The 23830-nt window shown below is 44.3% G+C and overlaps 2 protein-coding genes across 2 annotated transcripts; both read right to left on the reverse strand.

Annotated features, from left to right (window-relative positions):
* Positions 1-371: 371 nt before the first annotated feature.
* On the reverse strand, positions 372-8326 carry lrrc53 (leucine rich repeat containing 53). The gene is made up of 6 exons (XM_061242734.1): positions 8180-8326; positions 6446-6550; positions 6020-6139; positions 5089-5907; positions 3898-4233; positions 372-3374 (listed from the first exon to the last, which is right to left on the reverse strand). The coding sequence occupies exons 2-6, from the start codon at positions 6450-6452 to the stop codon at positions 970-972; spliced, it is 3687 nt and encodes a 1228-aa protein (XP_061098718.1). The 5' UTR covers positions 6453-6550; positions 8180-8326; the 3' UTR covers positions 372-969.
* Positions 8327-8717: 391 nt separating this feature from the next.
* Positions 8718-22647, reverse strand: LOC133128927 (glutamate-rich protein 3-like). The gene is made up of 15 exons (XM_061242735.1): positions 22516-22647; positions 20884-21009; positions 20689-20760; positions 20276-20404; positions 19772-19933; positions 18525-18725; positions 18055-18235; positions 17074-17260; positions 16344-16594; positions 15830-16051; positions 15219-15387; positions 14417-14637; positions 13947-14096; positions 10646-13584; positions 8718-10487 (listed from the first exon to the last, which is right to left on the reverse strand). The coding sequence occupies exons 1-15, from the start codon at positions 22645-22647 to the stop codon at positions 10479-10481; spliced, it is 5151 nt and encodes a 1716-aa protein (XP_061098719.1). The 3' UTR covers positions 8718-10478.
* Between the last annotated feature and the right edge of the window lie 1183 nt (positions 22648-23830).

Consider the following 23830-nt stretch of genomic DNA (forward strand, 5'->3'; position numbering starts at 1 on the left):
TTAGTATGGCTGTACAGTCTGTCTCGCATTGATGTGTGTGTGTGTGTGTGCGTGCGTGTGGGTGTGTGTATATGTGTGGCTGTTTGTGTGGTGTGTGGGAGAGATATTCTCATTGAGAGCGTTTGTGTCTTTGTCTTTCTGTCTCTCCTTCTGTGTGTATCTCAGTGTGTTTGGTGAGGGGGTACATATGTGTTTGTTTATGTGTGAGTGACAGGGTCATCAATCTCAAAACCAAACTCACAATTGACCAGGCCATTCATGGTCAATGAAACTAGGGAGATTCAGGAGTAAAAAGCCACAGTGTTTATTTTCAGCCTGTTTATGCAGTGTATCTGTTTGCCTATGTGGTCATTTCTCCATCATATGCACGCACCAGTGTATTGGTAAGAGGACCATCAGTTCCACTGAATTCACAATGTTGATCACAACATTTCCTGCCCCCACCTGCCTAAGATTGACCTCAGAAGGACGATCTGAAAGCTTTTCAGTTTTCTGAAAGCCTAAGTTTGCATAAATATTTATGCTCAGAAACATTAAGTCAAAAGAACATAAACATGTTGCCATGCCATGCCATGCCATTGCCATGCCAATAATGTAATGTTGTACGCCATAAAAAATAACACATTGCACAATTGATATGAAATAACTAAAAGAATGGGAGTGCTTAAACGTCCAACATTTTACATATACAGCAATTGCTAATGCGAAATATATATAGATTTAACTGGTTATCTTATCTGTCTGCATGTTGTCATCAATTGCATTTAATACTGTCCTCAATATGTCAGGGGCTTCTTACAGATCATGTAATTACAAATACTTTTTACAGATGCAACAAAGAGACATACAGTACATGCACATTATCTTTACTGTACATACTGCCAGTAAACATACAGCCACTGAATTAGATCCTTAGGACTGTTTACAAAGAGATAGACCTCTCTTAAGTGTATATATTAGCCCTCTGGCCTAGCGTATTTTCTTGTCGAGGGGAGTGATTGGCCTGCTCCTTGGCCTCTCGGGAATAATGAGCCGGAGCTTTCTTTTCGGAGAGCCATCCGAGGGAGGCAAGTATTCTTGGAGAATAATGGGATGCGATGAGCCTGGCTTCATGCTGTTGTTGTTGGAGAGGTTTTCCGCGTCCAAAGGGTTAGTGGGTCCAGGCCCGCCCGCAGTCATTTGATCTGAGACCGGCTGTGTATCTGGAGCAGCCAATGGGTCAGCAAGTGAACTTCCGTCCATGTCTGCATGTGCAAGTGGCTCTGTGTATGACTCTGGAATTGCAGGGCCTACACCGGCTTGTGGGCTGGTACCTGGAATGTCCGTCATCATTGCCCCATCTGAGGTGTCTCCTTGAATGCTGCCAAGCGGGGGAGTGCTCTCCTTTTTGGATTCTCCCTCCACAGTCGATGTGTCCATGAACTTGCTCCCTGGTTCCTGATTAGGTAGCATGTCAGTGCTTCCTTGGTCAGACAGTGGTTTTGGTTCCTCCTGCCCTAGGTCCATTTCTGGGATGTGCTGTCCTTCCTGGTCCCCCCGTGTTGGTCTTACAGGGCCAGGGCTAGATTGCTTGGTTCCACCCTCCACAGACATTGTGTCTGCCAATTCTCTCCCCGTCTCATCTGCAGTGAGAGCTGTTGGTTCTTGGATGATACTTGAATCTTCACGAATAGACTCTGTGCTCCCGCTTCCTGCGTGAAGTAGAGGTTTTTGTCCCACAAGTGCCTCTCGAAGGTCCAGCATGTGAGCATGCTGTGCTTCTTCAGTTGGACTTGTATCGGGAAAGTTCACTCGGGTTTGGAGTACAGCTGAATTCAGAGAGGGCACAAGTGGCCGTTCCTCACCCTCCTTTAACTCCAGGTTGGCTGGTTGGTCCTTATTTGCGACCTCTTTGGGTGACATTTTTTGTAAGACCGGCACACCACCGCTACCTAAAGGCTCTTCATCTTTTAACTCCAGTGTTCTTGCTGCATCATTTGAATTGTCTTTAACTGATGTTTGGCATATGATGTTCACAGTCTGGGGCTGTTTTCTCCACTCTGGCTCTGCTGAACCTTCTTGACTGTCTCTGTCGGTCTCTGGAGAGTTCTTACCCCTCTTTGAGGACTTAGAAAGTGACAGTGAATTTTCTTCCTCTGACTTCACAAGGTTTGCCTGATGCTCCATTGCATCATCTTCCATTGACAATTCCTTTTGTCTTCCTTTCTTGGTACGTTTCCTTTGAGGAGTGTGTGATTCCGTTATCTCTTGATCAACACCATCTAAATCACGTGGTCTCTTTTCAGTATGGTTAACTTTATCCATTTTTCTGGAGGTCTTAGGCCTGGAAGATTTAACCCTCGGTTTGGAGAGGTCACGTGATTGTTCAGTAGAATTTGACTGGATGAGCTTCTTTGCATGATCAATATTGTCTGTCTTGGATACCTTACTACCTTTTTTCTTTGTTTCTGACACAGCATGGCTGTCCCTGCTGTTTTTAAATTTGATCTTTCTATCTTTCAAAATCAGCTTGGATTTTTTAGCCACTGTGCCAGCTCTTTCTAATTTTGACTGCACATCCTCCTGGTTGTGGTGCTCTCTGGGGTGGACTCTATTTTTCCTAAAGGGAGTCAGGTTGAGCTTTACTTTCAATAAACCATTTGACTGAACTCTTTGCTTGTGTCTTTTTAAATGATCTCCTTTCTCGTGCTTGTTGCTTTTGCTGGCCCTGTGCTTTTCTTTAAGCTTGTACGCACCTGAGCTTTTCACCTTATGATCTTTGACCTTAAGAGATTTCTTCTTTGGGGCAGATATCATGTGTTTTTCAGACCCTGTTAAGTTGAAAGTAACAGTCCTCTGCAGGGGTATATTCATTGCAGGATTCCTTGTATGAAGTTGTCCACCATAACCCTCCACACCTGTATGGCTTTCTGTGTCATTAAGTCCTCTCTCTCTGTGTGGTTGTGCGTTTGGGTTTGGTTCAGACAGTCCCTTCCTTGTATACCTAGTCTCGAGAGTTCCCTCAGTGGTGGTCTCCGTTTCGGCAGTTCTGACTGTGCTCCTAGCTTGCCTGTACTCGTGGGTTTTGAGACAGCGCGAGCAGTGGACCGTGAGATAGTCTGGCAGAGTATGAATGGTCTGGGTGTGGCCATTACGGCGGGAGTAACTGCCAACTATGTCCCTGTTAGTTCTGTTTGTTTGCGTTTCGCCATGTGTTGCACTGTATGGAGTGGGTGCTTTTCTGTGGGAGGGTGGAGAGTGGCGAATCTGACTCAGTGGTTGTTTTTCTCCTATAAAATGCTCCAAATCCATGTGATGGTACAGAACATCCTCTTGTCTGCTAAGAAAGCTTTGCCCACCTTGTCTCCTCTGATATTGCCTCTGACTTCCTAAATCTGTAACGTAAGACAAAAATAGATGGATGGATAAACAAAGTAAATGCAACCACCAAAACAATTCCCTATATTTAGAAGTACAACCTTGATCCTAGCTATTATCTTTGATCCAATATTCTTCTCTCCTTTGACTGAGAAAAACAGGCATTGTTATCACCTCATTTGGCCATAAGGTATTACTGTATCGTTAATGAGTAATTATTCACAATCATCTTTAAATCATTGCTTTAAAAAAAAGCTATTCAGAATTGTAGGGACAAAGGCAGGTTATATAGCATCTGTTTCCTTTGATATGAGAGGAACATTAATTATGTAGTCCCCAATGTCCAGTTCATGATCTGCATATGAACATGGATGACTAATAGACCTTTTATGATTTTAACAGCCTTCCCCTCTTGTGCCTTGGTGGTGGAGCTTGGCTGTTGCCTGAGTGATGCTGCGACACACACACACACACACACACACACACACACACATATATACACACACCCCGTCTGCTAACCATGCCCGCCCCAGTGCTCACCAGGACTGCAGCGATGGCAGACAAAATGGTGCTTGGGAATAGCTGGCCCCATGCCAGATGGGACCCCCTCTCTGAGCCAGGGCCTCTGGTTGGACAGCACCATGCTGTTCGGACTCATCAGTTTGGTCTCCTGCCCTGGGTGGGTGATGGAGAGGACCTGCGCCTTGTTATCCCCGGTGAAGCTTAACTCTGGCAACCCATGATTTTGGATGGTCCCACCAAGGTGAGCATCTCCTTCATCATCCCAGTTCCTGTCCCTCCAAGCACCCAAGGCTTTTTTTAGCTCCAGTTTGGTGTAGAAAATGTATAGGACACCAACTGTTAGTGCCACACCACCTGCAATTAATCAAGACAGACATGACTTTGGCTAAATCTTATATTATGCTACTTCGTGCCACATCACATTGAGAGAGAGTTTAATTTACAGTAAATATCATTGTATAGCCTAGTATTAATTCAACTCTAGCACATTGGACAGACTAAAATGTACTCTATCAGAGCTTAATTTACACTAACCACTTGCTGTGTAATAAAATCTACAGTATAATGAGAAGAGCTTGAGTTTGGATTGAGTTGAGACATGCTGATCCCACAAAAAATCCCAGTCCATGTTTATTGATTTATTTATTTTCTCTTTAAAGTGTGAAATGTGTATTTTTAATCAATTTACAGCTCTATTTCAGCTGTCCACCTTAATAATGTTGCTACTGTTCAGAATCTGGGACTAAACTTGTTGTGTTGAACTTCTATGGAGAATGTATTACTTGTTAAAATGTAACATAATATTGTTGGGGGAATGTAATAACTGCAAGGTCTTCAACCTGGGTAGCACATAAGCAAAATATTGCCTGAGACTCCCTTTCATGCACAACAGTATGTTAACTACAGTTAACCCCTGAAGAAAAAATGATGAATTACTTTCAATACTCCTAAATAAAATTAGGCATACTGTAGCAGATACGAGTAATCAAAATATTTTTCATGATTAAAACCACAAACAAACAATAATGGCAACTGCAAACCGCAAACCACAATATCAAAAATATTCCAGGAGGCATTCTGTCACCATGCAGAAGCAAGCAATTATTGTTTTAACAGTTATGAAAAGGACAATTTTCCATTTTCTACCCATTCATTTGAGTTCACTCTCTTCCAAAGAGCACCATTGTAGAAGTGCCAGGAGCACCTTACCGGCGAAGAAGAACAGAGCAGCCAAAGTGACATCTCTGGCATACTGCCGGGCCGAGATGCTGCCCTTGGTCGCCACGACCAGGGTGATGTTCTTGTTGGGCGGTACGCAGTTGGCCTCGGTCAGCTGCAGCACGGTCTGCACGGCGGGGTTGTCGGCGTTCAGGCAGACCAGCTGCCGGCCGTTGTACAGGACCTTGTCCGGGGCCTCCATGTAGCTGCTGAGGAAGGAGGACAGCTCCTGCAGCTCGCAGGTGCAGTTCCACTGGTTGTGGTCCAGGTGGAGCGCCGACAGCCAGGAGAGGTAGGAGAAGGCGTCCGGTGCCGTGCGCAGGTTGTTCCTGGACAGGTCCAGCCGGCGCAGTCGAGGCAGGGCCCGGAAGCTTCCGCGGCCGACGTGCGTGATGAGGTTGTCCGACAGGTCCAGCGTCTCCAGGCTGTCCAGGTTGGAGGACTGGAAAGTGGCGGAGTCCAGCCTGGTGATGAGGTTCACCTCCAGCTGAAGAGTCAGCAGGCTCCTGGTGTGGCGGAACCAGCCGCCGTTGATGACCCGGATCGCGTTGTTCCCCAGCCGTAGGATCTCCAGGCTCTGGAGCGGGCTGAAGGTGGAGCGGAATATGGACGAGCTGGTGATGAGGTTGTGGTCCAAAAGCAGGACTTTAAGGACCGTGAGGTTCTGGAAGGCACTTTCGGTGATGTTGGTGATGGCGTTGTTGCTCAAGCCCAGCAATCTCATGTTTGACAGGTCCGAGAAGTTGCCGCTGTCCACGATGTCGATCTGCCCATCTGTGAGAATCAAGACCTTAGTGGTCTCGGGAACTCCTGGAAATGAAAAGAAAACAAACGGAGCTAGACACACGGCATTGCTACCTGCGTACACGTTACATATTATTATCATGCCTATTTTCAGTGGGGTTGTGACAGTCACCCTCACCTATGATGTTGGAGAGCTTCTGGCAGATGATGGCATCCTCTGAACACACGACACAGGAAGCAGGGCAGGAAGTGATGTGCCTGACATATGTGGATGACATCAGCAACACAAGGAGAAAACCTAGAATTTACACGTCAAGGGAGAGACTTAGTTTACCTGGTGATGTGTCGACTTCCAGCAATCATCAACAAGTCACATTTGTATATTAAGTATATTAATTTGTAGGATTATAGCAATGGAAAGAATACAATGACTAGCAGCATAGCTAAAATAACATGTCCAACAAAGCACGGCAATAATGTGTTCTAATATCAAATAATGTTGATAGTGAAGAGAATCTCTAATCTAATAGAAATAATTATATTTTTGGTGATTATGCAGTTTTTGTGAAACATGGCAGCTGAGCTCAGGCTAGCGGGAACTTACCGCTCATGGTTTGCTATTCAAAGTGTTGCATGGTGCCGTGCGTATAGTCTCACATTAAGAGTCGGCGGCCTTTCACACATGAAGCTGTGGGCATCATCAGTTCTCCTGAGGGTGGCAGTAGAACATGCATTGTAGAGTACAGTAGACAACCGCTTACCACATAAAATCACAAATATGTGATTTGAATGTTCTGAAGTAATAATTCTTATACAATCACTACTGTTGAATTTTGAAGAACATTCCAAAAAAACTCTTCAAAGGGTTAATCAATTCTCAATTATTGTATTTCCCATGTCAATATTGTCAGATTCAGGATATAATATGTACAAACTATGTAAACTAATGGTACAGTTTTGTGTGGAAAATACTGGGTCACTTTTAAACTATCTCCCCCTCCTGTCGAAGGGCTTTGTGTGTGTGTGTGTGTGTGTGTGTGTGTGTGTGTGTGTGTGTGTGTGTGTGTGTGTGTGTGTGTGTGCGTATCTGATTAGCATTAACAGCAGCAGCTTCCTGTCTCCCTCCCACTCCTTGGCCTGTTTAATTGTGCAGAGTGGGATGACAGCAGCCACTTGGCAGTGCTGTAGCTGCCACAGCCCACTCTCAGTGCCCAAACCGCACTGCTGTGAACTCCGGGGGTGAATCACATCATATGCTCATCCTGGAGCCCAGTGGTTCTCACACTGTTTTTCTGCACAGTCTCCCCGGTCCTGACAACTAAAGATGCTCTGGGAAGTAATAGGACTGGCACACATGAATATATTTATATTAGCCAAGGGGAAGGAATGCATCAGGTTTTCTATTTGAAAGCATTTGAGGCCATTGGAATCTGAAGTAATTAAATTAATTACTTCAGATTAATTTAATTCAAGTACATTTTTATGTTGGCTCTGGTTAGCATAGCATCAGCTAGGCTAGGAATTTAATCGAAACCCACAAGAAACTTTGGGAAAATATCAACATGACTCCCAGGGATACTGTGAACCAAACTCGACCCAGATGTTGCAAACTTGTAAAAGTTCACTTAGCATCAGACAGGCCTTCTTTTGGCCACCCTGCCAGTCCCGTTTTGCCAGGATTTAGTGCAAGACAAGCAAACATGATAAAACATGTATGCGTCTTCGCCCATTACCTCCTCTAGTTGCTCATTGCGTATTTACCTGTTTTGCCAACGCCCTAAGGAGGGGACACATAGCAACGATAATCACATAAGCAGTGAGATGCGGAAGACGTCTTAGATTTGTATTTTTAAAATGGTGTTCTTGGAAATAGTACACCTGCCAGGTGGTGCGTCTGCTAGGCAGGGCAGCTGTCAGGTGATGCTGTGAAGTCTGTATCCACTAATCAGCCATAGGCTGGTGTATCCAAGCATGCACCTACAATCCACACAGGGCGTGAATGCCAGCCAGCAACAATTCTCAATGTCAATATATACATGCTGAAACAACCCAGAGGTAATCCTGGTAAGCCTAATAAAATGATGGAGAATATCTTTAGTGGGTGTTGTTGTCATTTTTCAAGAACTGCAACATTCCAGCCACTACAGTCTAAACCAAAAACCCATGCCTCCGATTTCAAAACACTGGAGAGCATAAAAATACTGTAATAGTTATTACGGTGGTTAAAAGTACCTGCTGATGCTGATAAAGTAACTGTAAAACTGCTGAAAAACTGCTACTGCTAAACCTTGCTACACAAAGAGAATGTCTTCCGCCAAAGAAAATATAATAGGCTTACCCCATTGCCAGGAACTCTTGTATATCACGTGTAACAGCTGTGGTTTACAGACCGCCTGTATTGCAATGGCCCCATTACATTCCCAGGTATTATCCCAGGTATTATATGGGAATCTTCTCAAGGGCCCCAAATGTATATCAGAGCATTCTGATCCCGATCATGAAGGGTCTGTGTAAGGTTACCAACGGAACAGAGCATGCTCAGTTCAGAGAGTGTTACCTGAGCTTGCAGACCGGTGACATCACCATCTCGTGCCTAGCTTGACGGCCAGGATGACCAATGCACGTCTCATCCAATCAACGAACAGCCTTAAGGGGTGCACTTCCCCGCCACCGCCGGGCAGCAGTGTAGGATAACAGTTAGGGAACCCAGCCTGCTTGCAACAGTTGATGCTTCAATTCCCAACTGCCACTGCAGCCTTGAGCAAGGTGCTTAACCTGAATTGCTTCAGTAAAATATCCAGGCGAACAAATGGATTTTATGTGAAAAGAATGTAAGCTGTGAAAAACACACTGGATAAAAGTTATGGCCAAACAAATTGCAAGACATGTTGTGTTTATTCTTTGACTTGCCAAAGTGAAGTTTCATTATAGGCTTTTAGTGCTTGATATGAAAATATATTATGGGAAACAACATTTGTACTGCACATTTATGCATGCTATTGTGATCTGTATTATAATACCTTGATCATGAATTTCATGGTTGCATAGACTAGACCACATACACACTTCTGGAGTGGAAATAAAAAAATGGTCTACAGTTTTCACAATCCTCGGGATAGAAGAAGAGAAAAAGGGACAAAAACTGAATACTACCTATTATCTATCTAACTATGGTGCCTAAACGGAAGAGATATTTATTCTAGACAGAACTGCTCAAAAAGCCTTCCCGGGACTTATTAGTGGCCACTTCCATCCTAAAATCCAAAACAATCCTTCAGCAACACTAAGAACCTGAATAATGTAGAAAATAATTTTAAAACAAGTGATGGAAAAAGATTTAATTAATCCTTGACACACTAAATTCTAAGTAAAACAGAACTTCAGAAGAAGGCCTTCACTTGCTGTAGTGCATTTCCACTTAAAAGCAACAGAAGCGGCCTATTCAAAGCAGCTTTGCTTTGCAAAAATATTGCAATATTAATCAAAATACAGTAGACAAAGCTAGATATGTTTCAACACACAAACATATATTAGCTGTAATAGCAGCATTTATGTTTAAATATAAATATATAAAGTGTATTCCTTTCTGGTTGATACTCCATTCATCAAAAGATAAAAAATAATCTAAATACTGTATTCCTATGACACTGATGTCTGTTTTGTCAACAGCTGTCAACTACATACAAGTACGTTGGATATGACTTGAGTATATGACAGTATACGAGTGAGATGTGCTAATCATGCACAATAATTCCATTCAAAAATCAGTGTCGAACATTGAAATACAGCTGGCATATTTGCCATACAGCTTAATATTACATTAAATAACACTTCTGAGGAGCAATCAAGACATTCAGAATGAACAGTTCTTTTCACACGCAGCAGTTCAAGTGAATGAAACCATTCAACGGACTGCATGCCACGCAATTTACCCTGAATCCGACTGGACCCGCAAGGGGAAAGTGTTCTACACAAATGCTTTTCTGCGATCGCACAAAGGGCCGTAATTTCGCACTGCGCGTTGGGTGTAGCTGTGACAGACACCCCCCCTCTGCTCCGTGCCGAAGGCTGGCAGGAGCTTGCTGAGACGACCGTTGTCCCGATGCTTCGCCCATACGGCGGAATGACGTTTTGCGCCGTGCTCTGGATATCAATTATTTCTGTTGCGGGGGCCGGGCCGGGCTTGGGCCTGTATCGCCTTTCAGGGCCTTGATGAAAGGCTCACTCCCCACCTCCTTTCAGTATGGAGTCCATCTCTCGTGTCAGGTCACCGTTGTCATTGGGACACAATGGAAACAATAAGAGGGAGACAAGATATGTGACCACTCGTACAGGGTGATGATCTGCCATCGCAAACGACTCTCTCTGTACAACCAACATTTTCACAACCGTTAGCTCATTTGAAACAGGTTACTGCTGGATAGCAGGCTGAGAGCTTTGACAACCCCCCCCCCCCCCCCCGCCGCTTCACTTTGTGATTTCTGTTGGGGACCATAGTTCTGCATGGTATTTACACATTACAGCTACACTATGTACAATTACAATTCCATAATGTACAGCACAAAAAAATATGATGTTGAGTTTTCTCAACAGGCCAAGTGGTCTGTGTCCATCTTCCCTTGCTGTGCCTTTGGGAATCACATGTCCTGAAAACACAAAATACAATCCATTAACAACAAAAATCATTTTAAACAAATTTAGGCTACAACATATATAGCTTAATTCTGCCTTTGGGATATAAAAACGTAAAATTCTATACAAATTTAAATGTAGCTCAGAAAATGAAATGATAAATATTTTTTACCTGTGTATCAATGTGTTGGAGCTTCTGATTGGAGGCTGTAAAGGCATTCTCTGCGATTGCTGCTGCTGCCTGCACATACGCGAGAGGGTTTTCTGTCTCACGGTCACTCCCTGCAAGTGTCTGCAGGCTCAGCCCCTCCCTCGCAATCGTTAGCGTGTAGCTTCCACTACGCCTAATCAGCGGCGGGGGGAATTTCGTTCCGATTCTGAGCTCCGTTTTGGAACGGAGCATGGAAGGTTCATCTCTGCTCTTTTTGGGGTGACAGGTTTTCTCCAGAACTGCTGCGTCCTGACCCTCTTTCTTCTCTGCAGTTGCCTCTTCCTCGTCCGCCATCATCATCATCCCCAGCTCCTCCTCAGGTCTGCCTTTAACCCCATCCGCCATGGATTCAGCCGCAATGCTCTCGACTTCAAGAGCAGCACTTCCTGGCTTGTGTGAGCCCAGGCCTTCCCCGTTTGATGTCTCACTGCCCTCCCTCCCAGTCTCTGTGTTGTTTGTTGTGCCTTCTTCCTGACCGTGTGGATCTCTGCGGTCTGTGTGCACCCAAGAGTCTTCCAACTTGCCTTCACTTCCTTCTACGTCACACTCAGTCACATTAGCTTCCACTCCTGGGGTTTCTTTCTCGGGCTCTTCAATTTCTTCTTGTCGTTTGGTCTGAGCACTTGACTCATCTTCCGCTTTCATCTCCAGTCCATCATCTGTGACGTCTGATTTAGACACCCTCGTCTTTTCCTGCAGCGTTGAATTGCCAGGACTTTCATCTGGGAGACCCTTAGTGTCAATATTTACCTCATTCCCTCCCGCCTTTGTTCCACCCTCAGGCTCTACTGCAGCTCTGACCTTTTGCTCTTCTCCGGCGTCTTTCATGTCAGCGTCACCCCTAACAACGTCAATACTGTCTCCAGGTACCTCAGTTTTGCCGTCTCTCTCTGCACTGTCTGATGCAGGGTTGCCCTCTCCTGGTTTCAATTCCACTCCACCGTTCTCTTCATTCAACGACCCGTGCTCATCCGCCAACGGCCCTGTTTCCACTCCTCCTGTAGTCCCCACTGTCACGCGTGCAATTGAGGATTCTGCAGCCTCCTCTACTTCTCTTTGCCCCAGTGTATCTCCGTTCTTCATGCCACTCCCTGTGTGCTCTATGTCTACGAGTGTCCCTTCGGTCATGTCCAGAGTCTCCTCTGACAGAGACTCAGCTTCCGGAGCTGTAGCTGGGGTCATATCTGTCTCAATGGACTGGGATTTGCCCTCAATTTCTTGGTCTGTGGTTTGCTTTGCTTCCGTCTCACTCTTGGGCTCTTCCCCAACTGGGGTCTTCTCAATTCCCTCTCCTGTTGATCCCATCTCTCCTTCACCAATCTCGGTTCCTAAACCATTTGCCTTGCTTTCACTCTTGGGCTCTTCTTCCACTGGGGTCTCTTGAACTTCATCTCCTGAGGATCCCAGTTCAGCATACATCACTTCCACCTCTCCTTCCTTAATCTCAGTTTCTAACCCATTTGCCTTGATTTCTGGGTCCCGTACATTCTCCTCCTCTTTTACACTCATCTCTTCACTCTCGAGTCCCTCATCTTTCTCGCAAACACTGGACTCAGTTTCCCCTTCTGTGTTCTCCTTTTCTGTTACATTACTCCCACAAATGCTTCTCTCGGCTTCTTCCACAGTAATGTCTGCAACCTCACTATCCTCCAACATAGTTGTGATTTTCTCATATTTATCTTGGCCTACTTCTGTCTTAGTATCAGACTCATCCCCGTTGCCTCCTTCTTCAGCACCAGGCTCTGATTCTGCAGTGGAGGCTTCATTTACACCCACGTCTGGCGTCATAGTCCCCACAACCTCTTCCTTATCATCATTAACTAATGGATCCATTTTACCATTATCTTCCCCTTCCATTGCTTGGCTTAGTTTCTCTTTGTTTGTGTCATCAGTCATTTCCGTTTTGGACTCAGTGTCTCCCGTCCCAGTCTGTGATTCCCCTTCCTCTTCCTGCTCTTCATCGTTAGCCTTTTCCACTGTAGTCTCTGTCTCCTCTTTATTTTCTCCCTCAGTGCCATCCTTTCCTCCAGCCATCATTTCTGCCCCTCCATTCAAGGTGTCAGTTATTTCGTTTATTGTGTCAGTTATTTCTTGCTCAGATTCCGTCTCCTCTTCTGCATTACTGATCTCAGTGGCCTGTGCTGAATGTTCTGCTCTGATTTCAGCCACTGAGACTGCAGCGTCTACCAGCACTTCCGTCTCCCCTGCCTTTTCTACCATCTCCTCTTCCTCACCAGTGCCCTCTGCTCTCACATCCTGCTTCTCTAAGATGGAGGCAGTGGCTTCATTAGAGGTAGTGGACACAGAGTCCTCTTCTATCCGTCTCTCAGTCTCACACTTCGCTTTCTCTTCTTCCACTACCTGCAGTGTGGGGCTTGGTCCTTCGGTCAGGGCCCCACCATCTTCTGCCACCTGGTCCGTCAGATTTCCTTCTCCTGCATTGGTGCCCACCTTCACCGTTTCAGCGGGATTGGTCTGTGACTCTGTCCCTGTATTACTATTTCCACTCTCTTGTGCTTCCTCTTTAGACTCTTCCCCCTTCTCCATTGGCTCTTGTGCCTGAAGATCTGTGTCCTCTATTGCCCCCTCCATATCAGGATGCACCTCCTCTGTCCCTTGGCCTGGTTCTTGTTCTTCGCCCATTTCCAGAGTCCTGAGCTCTCCATTCAGTGGAGCCAGATCCACATCGGAAGTATCCCCTAATTTCCCCTTCTCCCCTTCCATATCAGGGTGTGCATCCTCTGTTTCTTGGCCTGGTTCTTGTTCTTCTACAATTTCCACAGACCTGAGCTCTCCATCCAGTGGAGTCAGATCCACATTGGAAGTATTCAGAGCTCCATCGCTGCTTGTAGCCTTCCCCCCAGCATTCTTCTCCTCTGCAACAGCAACTGCCTCCACACCTGGGGAACACAGACAGGAGTTTAGGGTTTTGGAGTAAAGGAATGTTTTTGCATTTTGGTATGTCTGTTCATGGACTCTATCAATTGTATTGCCTTAAATATGTGTCACACATGGGGTGGCAGACTTCCTAAGCTTCCTAAGGAACACCCCCATAGTCCCTGCTAGTCGCAAGCTATTCCATGCATTATCAACTCTGTGCAAATAAGTATTTTATGATATCAATGTGAAATGTACCTTTAATTTACCTTCTCCTGATATAACTCATAATCCTCTGCATAATCCTCTGTAATCCACTACACTAGCCCATACAATGTAGCATTTCCAGACGTTGTTATTAGGACACTATCAGAAATAGTCATACCTGTTTTAGTTTGGTCCGGCTCCGGTGTTCTGTCTGGGTCCGTGGTGGGTGGCTCATCTTGATCAGAGCTGCTGTCACTCATTTCTAGTTCTGAGCCGAAGTGGGTTTCCTTGGTTACGGCTGCAGTGAGTTGCTCCTGCACCGACTTGGCTTGGGACAGGCAAGGGGAGAACAGAGAGAAGTGCAGTAGTAAATATAATTGTGTCATCATGCTGTGAAACAGATCCCTCACATAAACAAGACATAGTGCTGCTAATGTTAATCAATCACAAAGGTTTAATGGCAATAACTGAAACAGAAACATATATATATATTCAAATTAATCAGAGACTTAATTAGGTTACTGTGTGTGAATTTTACATTATGTCTTTGCCACACATTCTATACTGTCCAGCAGATTATTAAAGATTCTGATATCATCCAGCCCAATATTTCTGAAAGCCTGACGTTACACAATACTTAGAAGTTACCCTGCTGTCCATGCACCCTGCGTTTGGTGGCGTGTTTCTCCTCTGAAGGCAGGCTGCTGTCCGACTCCTCCAGGCTGGTCTCGCTTGCCTCACTTCCATGGACCTCATGTGTCTCGCTGTCCAGGTCTGTCACTGAGGCGGGGGGAGAGTAAGCGTTGGGCTGCTCTTCGGCTTTCCCAGAAGTCCCTGTGCCCAGGTACTCTCCTTCCTTTGGCTTCTCTCTATGTGGAGTTGTAATAATAATAATACATTATTATTGTGAAGCACTTTTCCCATGCACAAACAACTGTACAGTACAATACAACGAACAATACAGAGTGCAACATAAAGAGCAGGAGTGAAATAACAAAAGCAAAACAATGAATACAATATGAAAGCAACCAGGAGAAAAAAAAACATAACTAGACAAACAGAAGAGCATACTAGGTACGACAACCAGTGTTACAAGCTGTCCTAAACAGGTAGGTTGTTAACAGTGTTTGAAAAGAGTGGACAGTTAGAAGACCTAATGCACGCAGGAAGGTCATTGAAAAAAGCCTGGGCACAGCGGTGTCAGGCTTGTCACCCATCAAATGGAGTTTGGAAGAGGGTATTTACAATACAGTTATTTAGCTGAAGTGAATTACAGTTGATTTGACGACGCAGGGGCCAATCCCCCCTGGAGCAATGTGGGGTTAAGGGCCTTGCTCATGGGCCCACATATTGTGGTTACACAGGGGTTTGAACCACAAACCATAGTTCAAACCAAGGACCCAGTCATGTACCTTAGCCACTAGGCTACAGGCTGCCCTATTAAGCGTACCCTGTGGTGGTGTCACCTCCTTGGTGAGTGGATCTGGAGTATGGGTCGACTTCATTGTCCATCATGGCTTCCTTGACCTCCTCTGTCTCACTCTCTGGGTCTTCCTTCCTACTCCCTGAGAAGGGTGAGACACTCCCCGGGCAGACAGGTGATGATTTCTTCTTCTCTTCTGTAGAGCACATGTAGTGAGTTGCAATAATGGAACAGGTAATCCATTGTGTGAGTACTCAAAATAATATTTCAAGGCATGTCATTTAAAACAGACAATGAGTGCCATTAAACAGTCTATAAGTTACAAAAAAATTAAGATAATGAACAGTGCGTTGTCTTGGAAAATTGCAATAAAGCATTCATAAAATTATATATTTTTTGATAATCTCCTTATGACATTACCACAAGATTTAGCCCAGACATCATGTTTCACAGACACAGACTAAGCCTAGTGCTTGACTAAATAACATTTTTAATGGAGATTCTCAACACAAAACTCAATTTAGTCCAAGACTAATCTTAATCCATGTCCGTGAAACTGGCCCGTTACTTTTCCAAACAACCTTTTTTCTCCCAGTATAGTCTGCCGTTTAGTGGAGAATAAGGCAGAGAATACTCACCGGCTTTCTCCTCTTCCACCTCACTGTCAGAGTACCCGCTCTTTTCATCATCTTTCCCCTCACGGTGGTCGTCCTCCATCTTGTCCTCTTTGCTGAAAGAGTGGGAATCTCTCCCCTCCTCAGACAGGCCAGACGACACCCCATTCACCGCAGCGCTGCCTCTCGCGTCCTCCGCTTCTTCATCCACCCTCTCGTCTTCTTCCTCAAAGTCCTCCTCATACTCTGTAGATCAGGTGCATTTACGTTCATAAGGCAAGGGCACGTTTATTCATATAGCATATTTCATATACAATGATAATTTGACGTGCTTTACATGGGCATAAAAAGACAAAAAAGACAAGGCAAAATAGATACAATTTTAGAAGAATAAAATGATATTTAATTAAAAATTATACTTCGTAAAAGGTATAAGGACATTTAAGGAAAGAGATAGAATATCCAAATGAACACAGAGAACATTAACATGGCCGCACACAGATTGACAGCACTTGGTGATGTGAGTGTTTCACTGTACCATCTTGGGCTTTCTGTGCACTCTCCACAGGATGGTCCTCTCGAGCTGCAGTGGCCAGGGTGTGGTGCTCAGCCTGGCCCTGGCTGGACTGTAGCCCTGGGTGGAGCTGGGCGCGCTGACCTGAATCCTCTGCATCGGCCTTTCTGGCCACCCCAGACATCTGCAGGGACCTGCCTGCAGTGTCCGCGTCCCTCTGGAGCCTCTTCGGAGGCGGGGTCGGCTTCTTGTCCAAGCCCAAGGCTATGATGCACCTGGGAAAACACCGCATTGCGTCAAAAAGACTGCAGTGTAGAGTGTCCCCACAGCTACCTTGTGACCAAACCACAATCCCTGCTCAGACACGACTGTGGAACCCTTGAAAGGGCACTTTAAATCGAATGCTTAATTTATTTCCAAGCTGCCTAGAATAAGTGGTTATTAGAGGTTACAATGACCACAAATTCGACCCAAACCACTCGTTAGAAAAGACAAACAGAGGATATGTACAAGGTGAAGGAGCACTAGCTCAGCTCAAATACCGATTTGTTTTTGCCTTGTTTTTGCCATTTACTCGCGGTCATTTGATATTGTAGACTTCAAGAGCTGAAATGTTCAGTTTATTGCTACTAAACACAAATCCACAATTGCTAAGGGTGAGCTAAAAAACGTGTGGGTGATGCTCTGCTCTGGATATGCCCAGTCTCCCTAAATGCAGCCGTTTTTGTTGCGAGATGGGGAGGATTGCCCTCACTTGTAGCACGGGGAGGCGCCCTCCAGGACGGTGAATCCGAAATGGCCGCGTTTCCCTCCCAGACGGGAGCCCCGCCGGTGCCGGAACTCGCAGCAGGAGCTGAGTCGCTCCACCTGGATGCCATTTAGGAAGAAGGTGAGGCTGAACGGAAAGCCCAGGTGCCTTCTGGAGATGAACTGGAAGGCCTCTGTGAGACAGAAGAGCCCTGTTACCACCACCAGTGTATGCACGTATGATCCAGGTACATGGCTCAGGCAGTAAGAGCAGTTGTCTGGCAGTCGGAGGGTTGCCGGTTCGATCCCCCGCCCAAGCTGTGTCAAAGTGTCCTGGAGCAAGACACCCAACCCCCAAATGCTCCTGACGAGCTGATCGGTGCCTTGCATGGCAGCCAATCGCCGTCGGTGTGTGAGTGTGTGTATGAAAGGGTGAATGAGAAGCATCAATTGTACAGCGCTTTGGATAAAGGCGCTATATAAATTCCTACCATTTATGCGGGTATGTGCATTGTGACGTTGTTGGCAGGTGTGTTGTGTGATACAGCAGCTTGGTACCCGAGACAGATTATGCGGGAATATAATGTATGTCTTATCTCATCTTATCTTATCTATTCCCTGCGCTGCAGAATGTGGCGTCCCATAGAGACATCATCAACGGCGGTACAAACATGCACAGTATTAAACCATGACCTGGGAACACACAGCCAATGAAAAATGCATGATCCAGCCTGGCTCATTCCTCAAAACAAACAATCCAGTATCATCTCCTTTAAGCCCAGTCCTTAAGTACCTATTATGGGAAAACAGCTAAAACCATTCCCAGGTCAGTTAGGCCCACTTTCTTTTTCTTTTCCGTAGAAGGTTTTTAATTTTTTCAATACAGTTATTGTGTCATATTTCATGGCTAACCTCTGCTAAAACCTCTCTGAATTGCCTCCCACAGTACAGCAGGGGTCTTCCCAAGGGACACAGCCAGCCTGCTCACCTCCCTCTGCCAGCTTCCCCCTGTAGACACAGAGATTCTCCCCTCCGCAATGCTGCTGGAAGACCTTGACCTCGTCCCTCCTGTCCACAGTGTCAGGAGTTAGGTGGACTGCCTTTCCGTAGAACGTCATGGTAACCGACACGTTGCTGTGCACCGTTGTCTTGTGGAATCTAGAGTCCTGCTGTTCAAAGCATTCCAGTGACACAGAGGCAATCTTAAATTACCTTCCAGCACTGTAGAATATTTTTGTTCAAATTTTGTAAATAAAATGACTGCAAATCTGATTGACTTTTGGGGGTCATCAAAAGGGTGGTGAGCAGTACTACGCTATGTGTAAAGGTGTTATTCATTAAGCTGTGAATAGAAGGCAAGAACTTTACAGTCGTGAATTACACGGTGCTCGGTGGTGCTGATTTGTCAGGACCCTGGGGTGTTCGTGTAGTGCCAGAAGAGAAGCTGACCTTTGCGACTGCGGGAACGATCGGGGCAGTGGTGGGCCGCAGGCTTCTGCCTCGTGTCCTTCCATTGGCAGTGCCTTTGGAGCTCCTCTCGTTCCTCTTGACTGGAGGGGGTACTGGCGTCACATAATTGTTGATGACTGGAAGTCGGTAGGGGGATATCCCACTGGAAAACTCAGGCATGGTCACATGTCTCCTGGTCTCCCTGTTGAGCTGGAGAATGAGAAAGTTTGGCTGCTGAATAGCATTATATATTGGACTATCCCTGTTGATCTACAGGTTTTCACATTTTGAAGAAACCTTTAAGACTGTAGCTAATTAAAACCACATCTTCCAATGAAAGAGTACATTACTATTCAGCCAAATGGGACCCGTTTTGTCACAGTGCCAGTCTGTGATTTGGTCCTCATTCTAAGCACATCATTTCTATATGCCATTTCCTCCAGCAACAGAGAAAGGAATATCTTTACGTAGTTCACGTCCTACTGAAGTACTTGCCTGAAGATATTTGGCATTTAAAATGGTAAATGGTTGGCATTTATATAGTGCCTTTATCCAAAGCGCTGTACAATTGATGCTTCTCATCCACCCATTCACACACACACTCACACACCGACAGCGATTGGCTGCCATGCAAGGCGCCGACCAGCTCGTCAGGAGCATTTGGGGGTTAGGTGTCTTGCTCAGGGACACTTCAGTCACTTCAGCCCGGGCGGGGGATCGAACCGGCAACCCTCCGACTGCCAGACGACTGCTCTTACTGCCTGAGCCATGTCGCCCCTCATTATCATTCCAACTGAACAAAAAGAATAAAGTACACTTCAAGTATACCATGACTGATGGGAACCCTTATATAATGGGACAAAACATAGAGTAGGCACACAGTAGCAAATGAAAAATCCTCCCATTTCATATAATGTAATGTATTTGTAAGTCTGTTCCTGTCCATTTTTTGGTCACTCTTTGTGTCCCGCTTCTGGTGTTTGGTCATGTGACTTGTAATTACCTATATTAGTTGTATCTGCTTTATTTCATTCTGAGGATGACCAGCTTGGGTCGAAACTTTAGCGTTTCGATTATTGTAAATAAATGGGACCATTAGCTCACATTAGCTTCATTAGCAACAGTGTGAGGAATGTGTTTTCCTATTGATTTGGACTGCAGCTACGGGACACTGGACGTGTATGTTCTAACACAGTTCACAGCCGTCATACACTGGCCACCGCGGGAGAGTGTGGGATATGGGGGGCGCGCCATACCGCGGCGCAGAGGAACGGCTCTGCGTCGTCGGAGGAGTCCTTGCTCCTGCAGCAGTGGGAGGCCCGCTGGGTGGAGGCGGTGGTGCTGTTGCTGTAGAGGGGCCGGAGTCGGACCGGCCTCTGCCTCTTCCCGGGGGCTGAGTTGGGCTGGGAGGAGCCAGGCTGTGGAGCACCACACATAAATAGTGGGGGGGGGGGGGGGGAATTTACAGAATATATTCATAAATGAATATATATTAAACATTTATTAGTCAATTGGAAACTTATCTAGTCCCATTCATGCAACAGTACTCTCCTGCTTCATATCTATTAGATAGACTCGCTTGGCACTTCTCTGACCAGCCTAGTACATGATATTTGTTCGGCAGGAGCTGATGGTGAATGTATTTTTTTAAATAGTACCAAGGTAAATAATTATATTACTGACACAGACAGAAGTACTCCAGCGTTTCTGAAACTCGATCTGATGACAGTAGACGCGATCTCTGAAATGTTAGCACTCACTGATATGGAGGACTCCGACTGCTCCACCTCTGGCCCAGAATGCAGTGTGTGTTCGTTCCTGGGCCCTGACGGGGGCCTCGGAGATATCGAGGGCACAGCACCTTCATTGTGCCTTTTGGAACGTTGAACCTTTGATAATATATCATAATGTCTACGGTCATTAGCCTATCAATTCACAGGTACCAAAACAGATCTTTTTAAAGTCTCCAAAACCTGTTGTCATGTACCATCTCTTAGGTGGTGTTAAACAAACCTCCTTATAACAGGAAATAGTCAGCCTTTACCTCTGAACAAATGTGAATTTACAGTAACCATAAAAAAACACTTGCAATGGCCAGCCAACCGTTTACTCAGTACTTTATTTTCACTCAGAACAATGCTTTCATGTTAGGATTCAAACGTTCATAGTATACCTTGATTTTGTGCACATGCTCCTTCCGGGCGAAATCCTGCAGCTTCCTTTTGATCTCTATTCGATGATGACGCTTCATAATGAGAAATGGGAGAAGTTTCTCACATAATACATTGGGGTTAAAATGAAGAAATATCGTATTTCAGCCAGAGTACTAGCTTGCTGAGAAATGCGTCCGCTGGCTGCAAATTCTCACCTCTAGGTCGAGCACCTTGTGGAATATGGCCTGGGTCAGGCACTCGCGTATGCGTCTTTGGTGGTCCCTCCGGAGAAGTTTGTGTCTGTACTCCTTTTCTGGAACAATGCTCCCACTTCGAGTGATCTAAAAACCACACCAGTAACACATTCAAATTCCCAGTCCGTTAATGTGCTCCTTCAGATTTAGGTCACAACCAGAACAATCCCAACTCTCTGAATGTTCTGGAAAACCAGGAATGGAAGTAGCTTGAATATTCTTAAATGGTATGGATACTTGGACTGATAAAACCACCCTGGATTTTCAAAGGTGACTTTTGATTTTTTTTTCATGGCCTGCTGGGATTCATTTTTCACATACAATACAATGGATTATTTTAGAGCATGAATTTTGGAAGACCTTGATGTGGTGTTCAGGTGCTTAGAGAATGACTTTTGAATGAGAAAAACAAATCAGTACCAGCTGATCTCACTAACACTAAAGTGCCAATAAAAAACAGCATTTTAGTCTATTTGACATTCCCAGGGATTTGATGGGTGGAAGTGATTTTCTCATTCATTCATGAGACACATTATTAATTAATGTTTCAAGCATATTTTTTCCTGTATTTAATTAGATTTAGTGAGCTATTCAAGTTAGTCATTACACTAACAGGAATGAAAAATAATAATATATGTTCCCTTGATGTAAAATTTAAGAAAATACTTAAACAACTAGTATAAAAATCACAACCTAATTTATTACCTTTGCTCACATGTCTTAAGGTTTTAACACTGTAACCTTTTACTGCATACATTTTTTAAGAAGCTAACCATTGGTAAATCTTCCCCTCATCAGACTGCTTGGATGCTTCAAATAGCTTCTGTCAAAATGCCTTTTGGTCATGGTGTTTTAAATAAGACCATTCACACTTGTTTCACCTGCCGCTACCTGTTTCACACTGCTGACTGTTGAACTGAACTATTAAATAGCAACTGACACTGTCTAATTAATATTGGTATGATACATTCCCTATTAAATGTTTTTAGGTTTCCTCTGAGTGGTGGAATAATGTGAAATCAATGTCAATTTGCATTTACAGATAAAAAATGTAACCCAAGCTGTTATAGAAATAAATTAGTTGAAATCCATTATTCAGTCTAAACTAAAAAGCTGATCAGAGAAGGAATGTGTAGTATACTCTCCAGTTTCTTTGCACAGCAGACTCCAGAGCAGACTTTACAACACACCCTTAGCAGTGTAATTTACATGTGTACATTGTTGAAACTAAATCACTAGAAAAGAATTATGCCTCCATTAACATTCCACAATGATAAAACAAGATGCAAGCTTGAGTAAGCAGCTTTTCGTACAAAAGACACTGAATAGAAAGGAGTGTACCTCTCTGATGCCTAAGATGTTCCATTTCACCATCTGGAAACAAACACTGCTTTATGAATGACTTTTTACGGCTAAAGGGAAAACCAAGTTTTGCTTTGTTAAATGCAGCAAAGTACGAAAGAACCAACAAATTTCTGTCTTACAGTTCCTGACCATGCTTACACTGCTGGAAACCAAAAACCTGCATTGGCATATTTGGGAGGGTATTTCTTGTTTCAAAGTTTCAACAAAAGGTAAACCCCTGTGACATACCAGTCCAGCTCGCCGGAGATGACGTCTTATCCTAGTGTTATTAAAGTATCCAGCCAGGTGTTTGTCTGCGAGGCTGTTATAGGCTGATAAAAAACTGGTAGAGAAAAACAGTGAAACAAACATGAGATGCATTCATCACAGAAAACCAAACGTTCAAACGTTTTCCTTATACCACATTTTAGTCCATGATTTGAACAGGAAGGGTACTCTCAATAGGCATCATTCTTAGTTAGGCTAAACAGTACCTCTTGGATTTCTCACTGTGCTGGTAGACAATTATGACATATAATATTCCTGAAAACCTGAGCTTCATACTTCATATTACATACTTTAAAGGTCAATAGCCCTAAATCTTTGTACAAATGCATGTAGAAATGCATGTAGAATTATTTTCAGATCCAATATCTCTAGAACGACGAATCCAATGGGGCTAATGTTCTGGAGGTTGATTATTGGTAACTTTTTCAGAATGACCCCAAATTGAATATTCCATTTGTTATATCGCAGCTAATGCTATTAGCAATATTTTTGTCCGAACACAATAAGAAATGTTTATAAAATGACACAAAAAATTACGAACTCTCTTCACTAATATCCTTTCCCCCAAGGCAGTACTTGAGCAGTATGTGTAATGCTAATATTTCGAATGGAGAATTAAATACTGGATCTGCTACTTATAGGTGTTAGTACGGGGTTTCTACGGGGAGCAACTCGAACACATCCATTATAGGCAACAGCTACTACGTCTAAGCATCATGCTAGACTCTATTCAGTTGTCTATTCATTCAAAGCATAACAGATAAACTAAAACTGCAGCCTGTTACACAACTTATGTAAACGATGAAGCCATTGATCACCTCATCTGAGAATGCTTTTAGATTTCCACATTTTTTATTAGTCATATAATTAACCGTTTTCTAACGAGAGCAAATGTTTTTAAGCAACAGTAATAAACAAACTGCTGCATGATAAATACGTTTGTGCCGTTAGAAAATATTCCACTATGCTGTTCAACATCAACGCGAATCTAAACATGACAAATAGTGAATAAAAAAATAGGACTGCAATAATATACCAACCTGAGAACTGCAGAATTTTAATGAAATACAATCTATACTCGCATATTAAGACAGAGCTTAAAAGACATTTACCTAGATTAGCTACATAAAAATAAAACCACTATCACAGCATCGTGCATCTTACGCATTTTAATCGGTTCAAACCGCTATTAATTTTCTCTGAACAAGCCACGAAAGGGCAAGCGACACAGATGCGGGCTACTGGTATTTGGCTAGCAAGCTAAATATTATAAGTT

This window comes from Conger conger, chromosome 5 (assembly GCF_963514075.1).
Source record: "Conger conger chromosome 5, fConCon1.1, whole genome shotgun sequence".
Taxonomy (NCBI): Eukaryota; Metazoa; Chordata; class Actinopteri; order Anguilliformes; family Congridae; genus Conger; species Conger conger.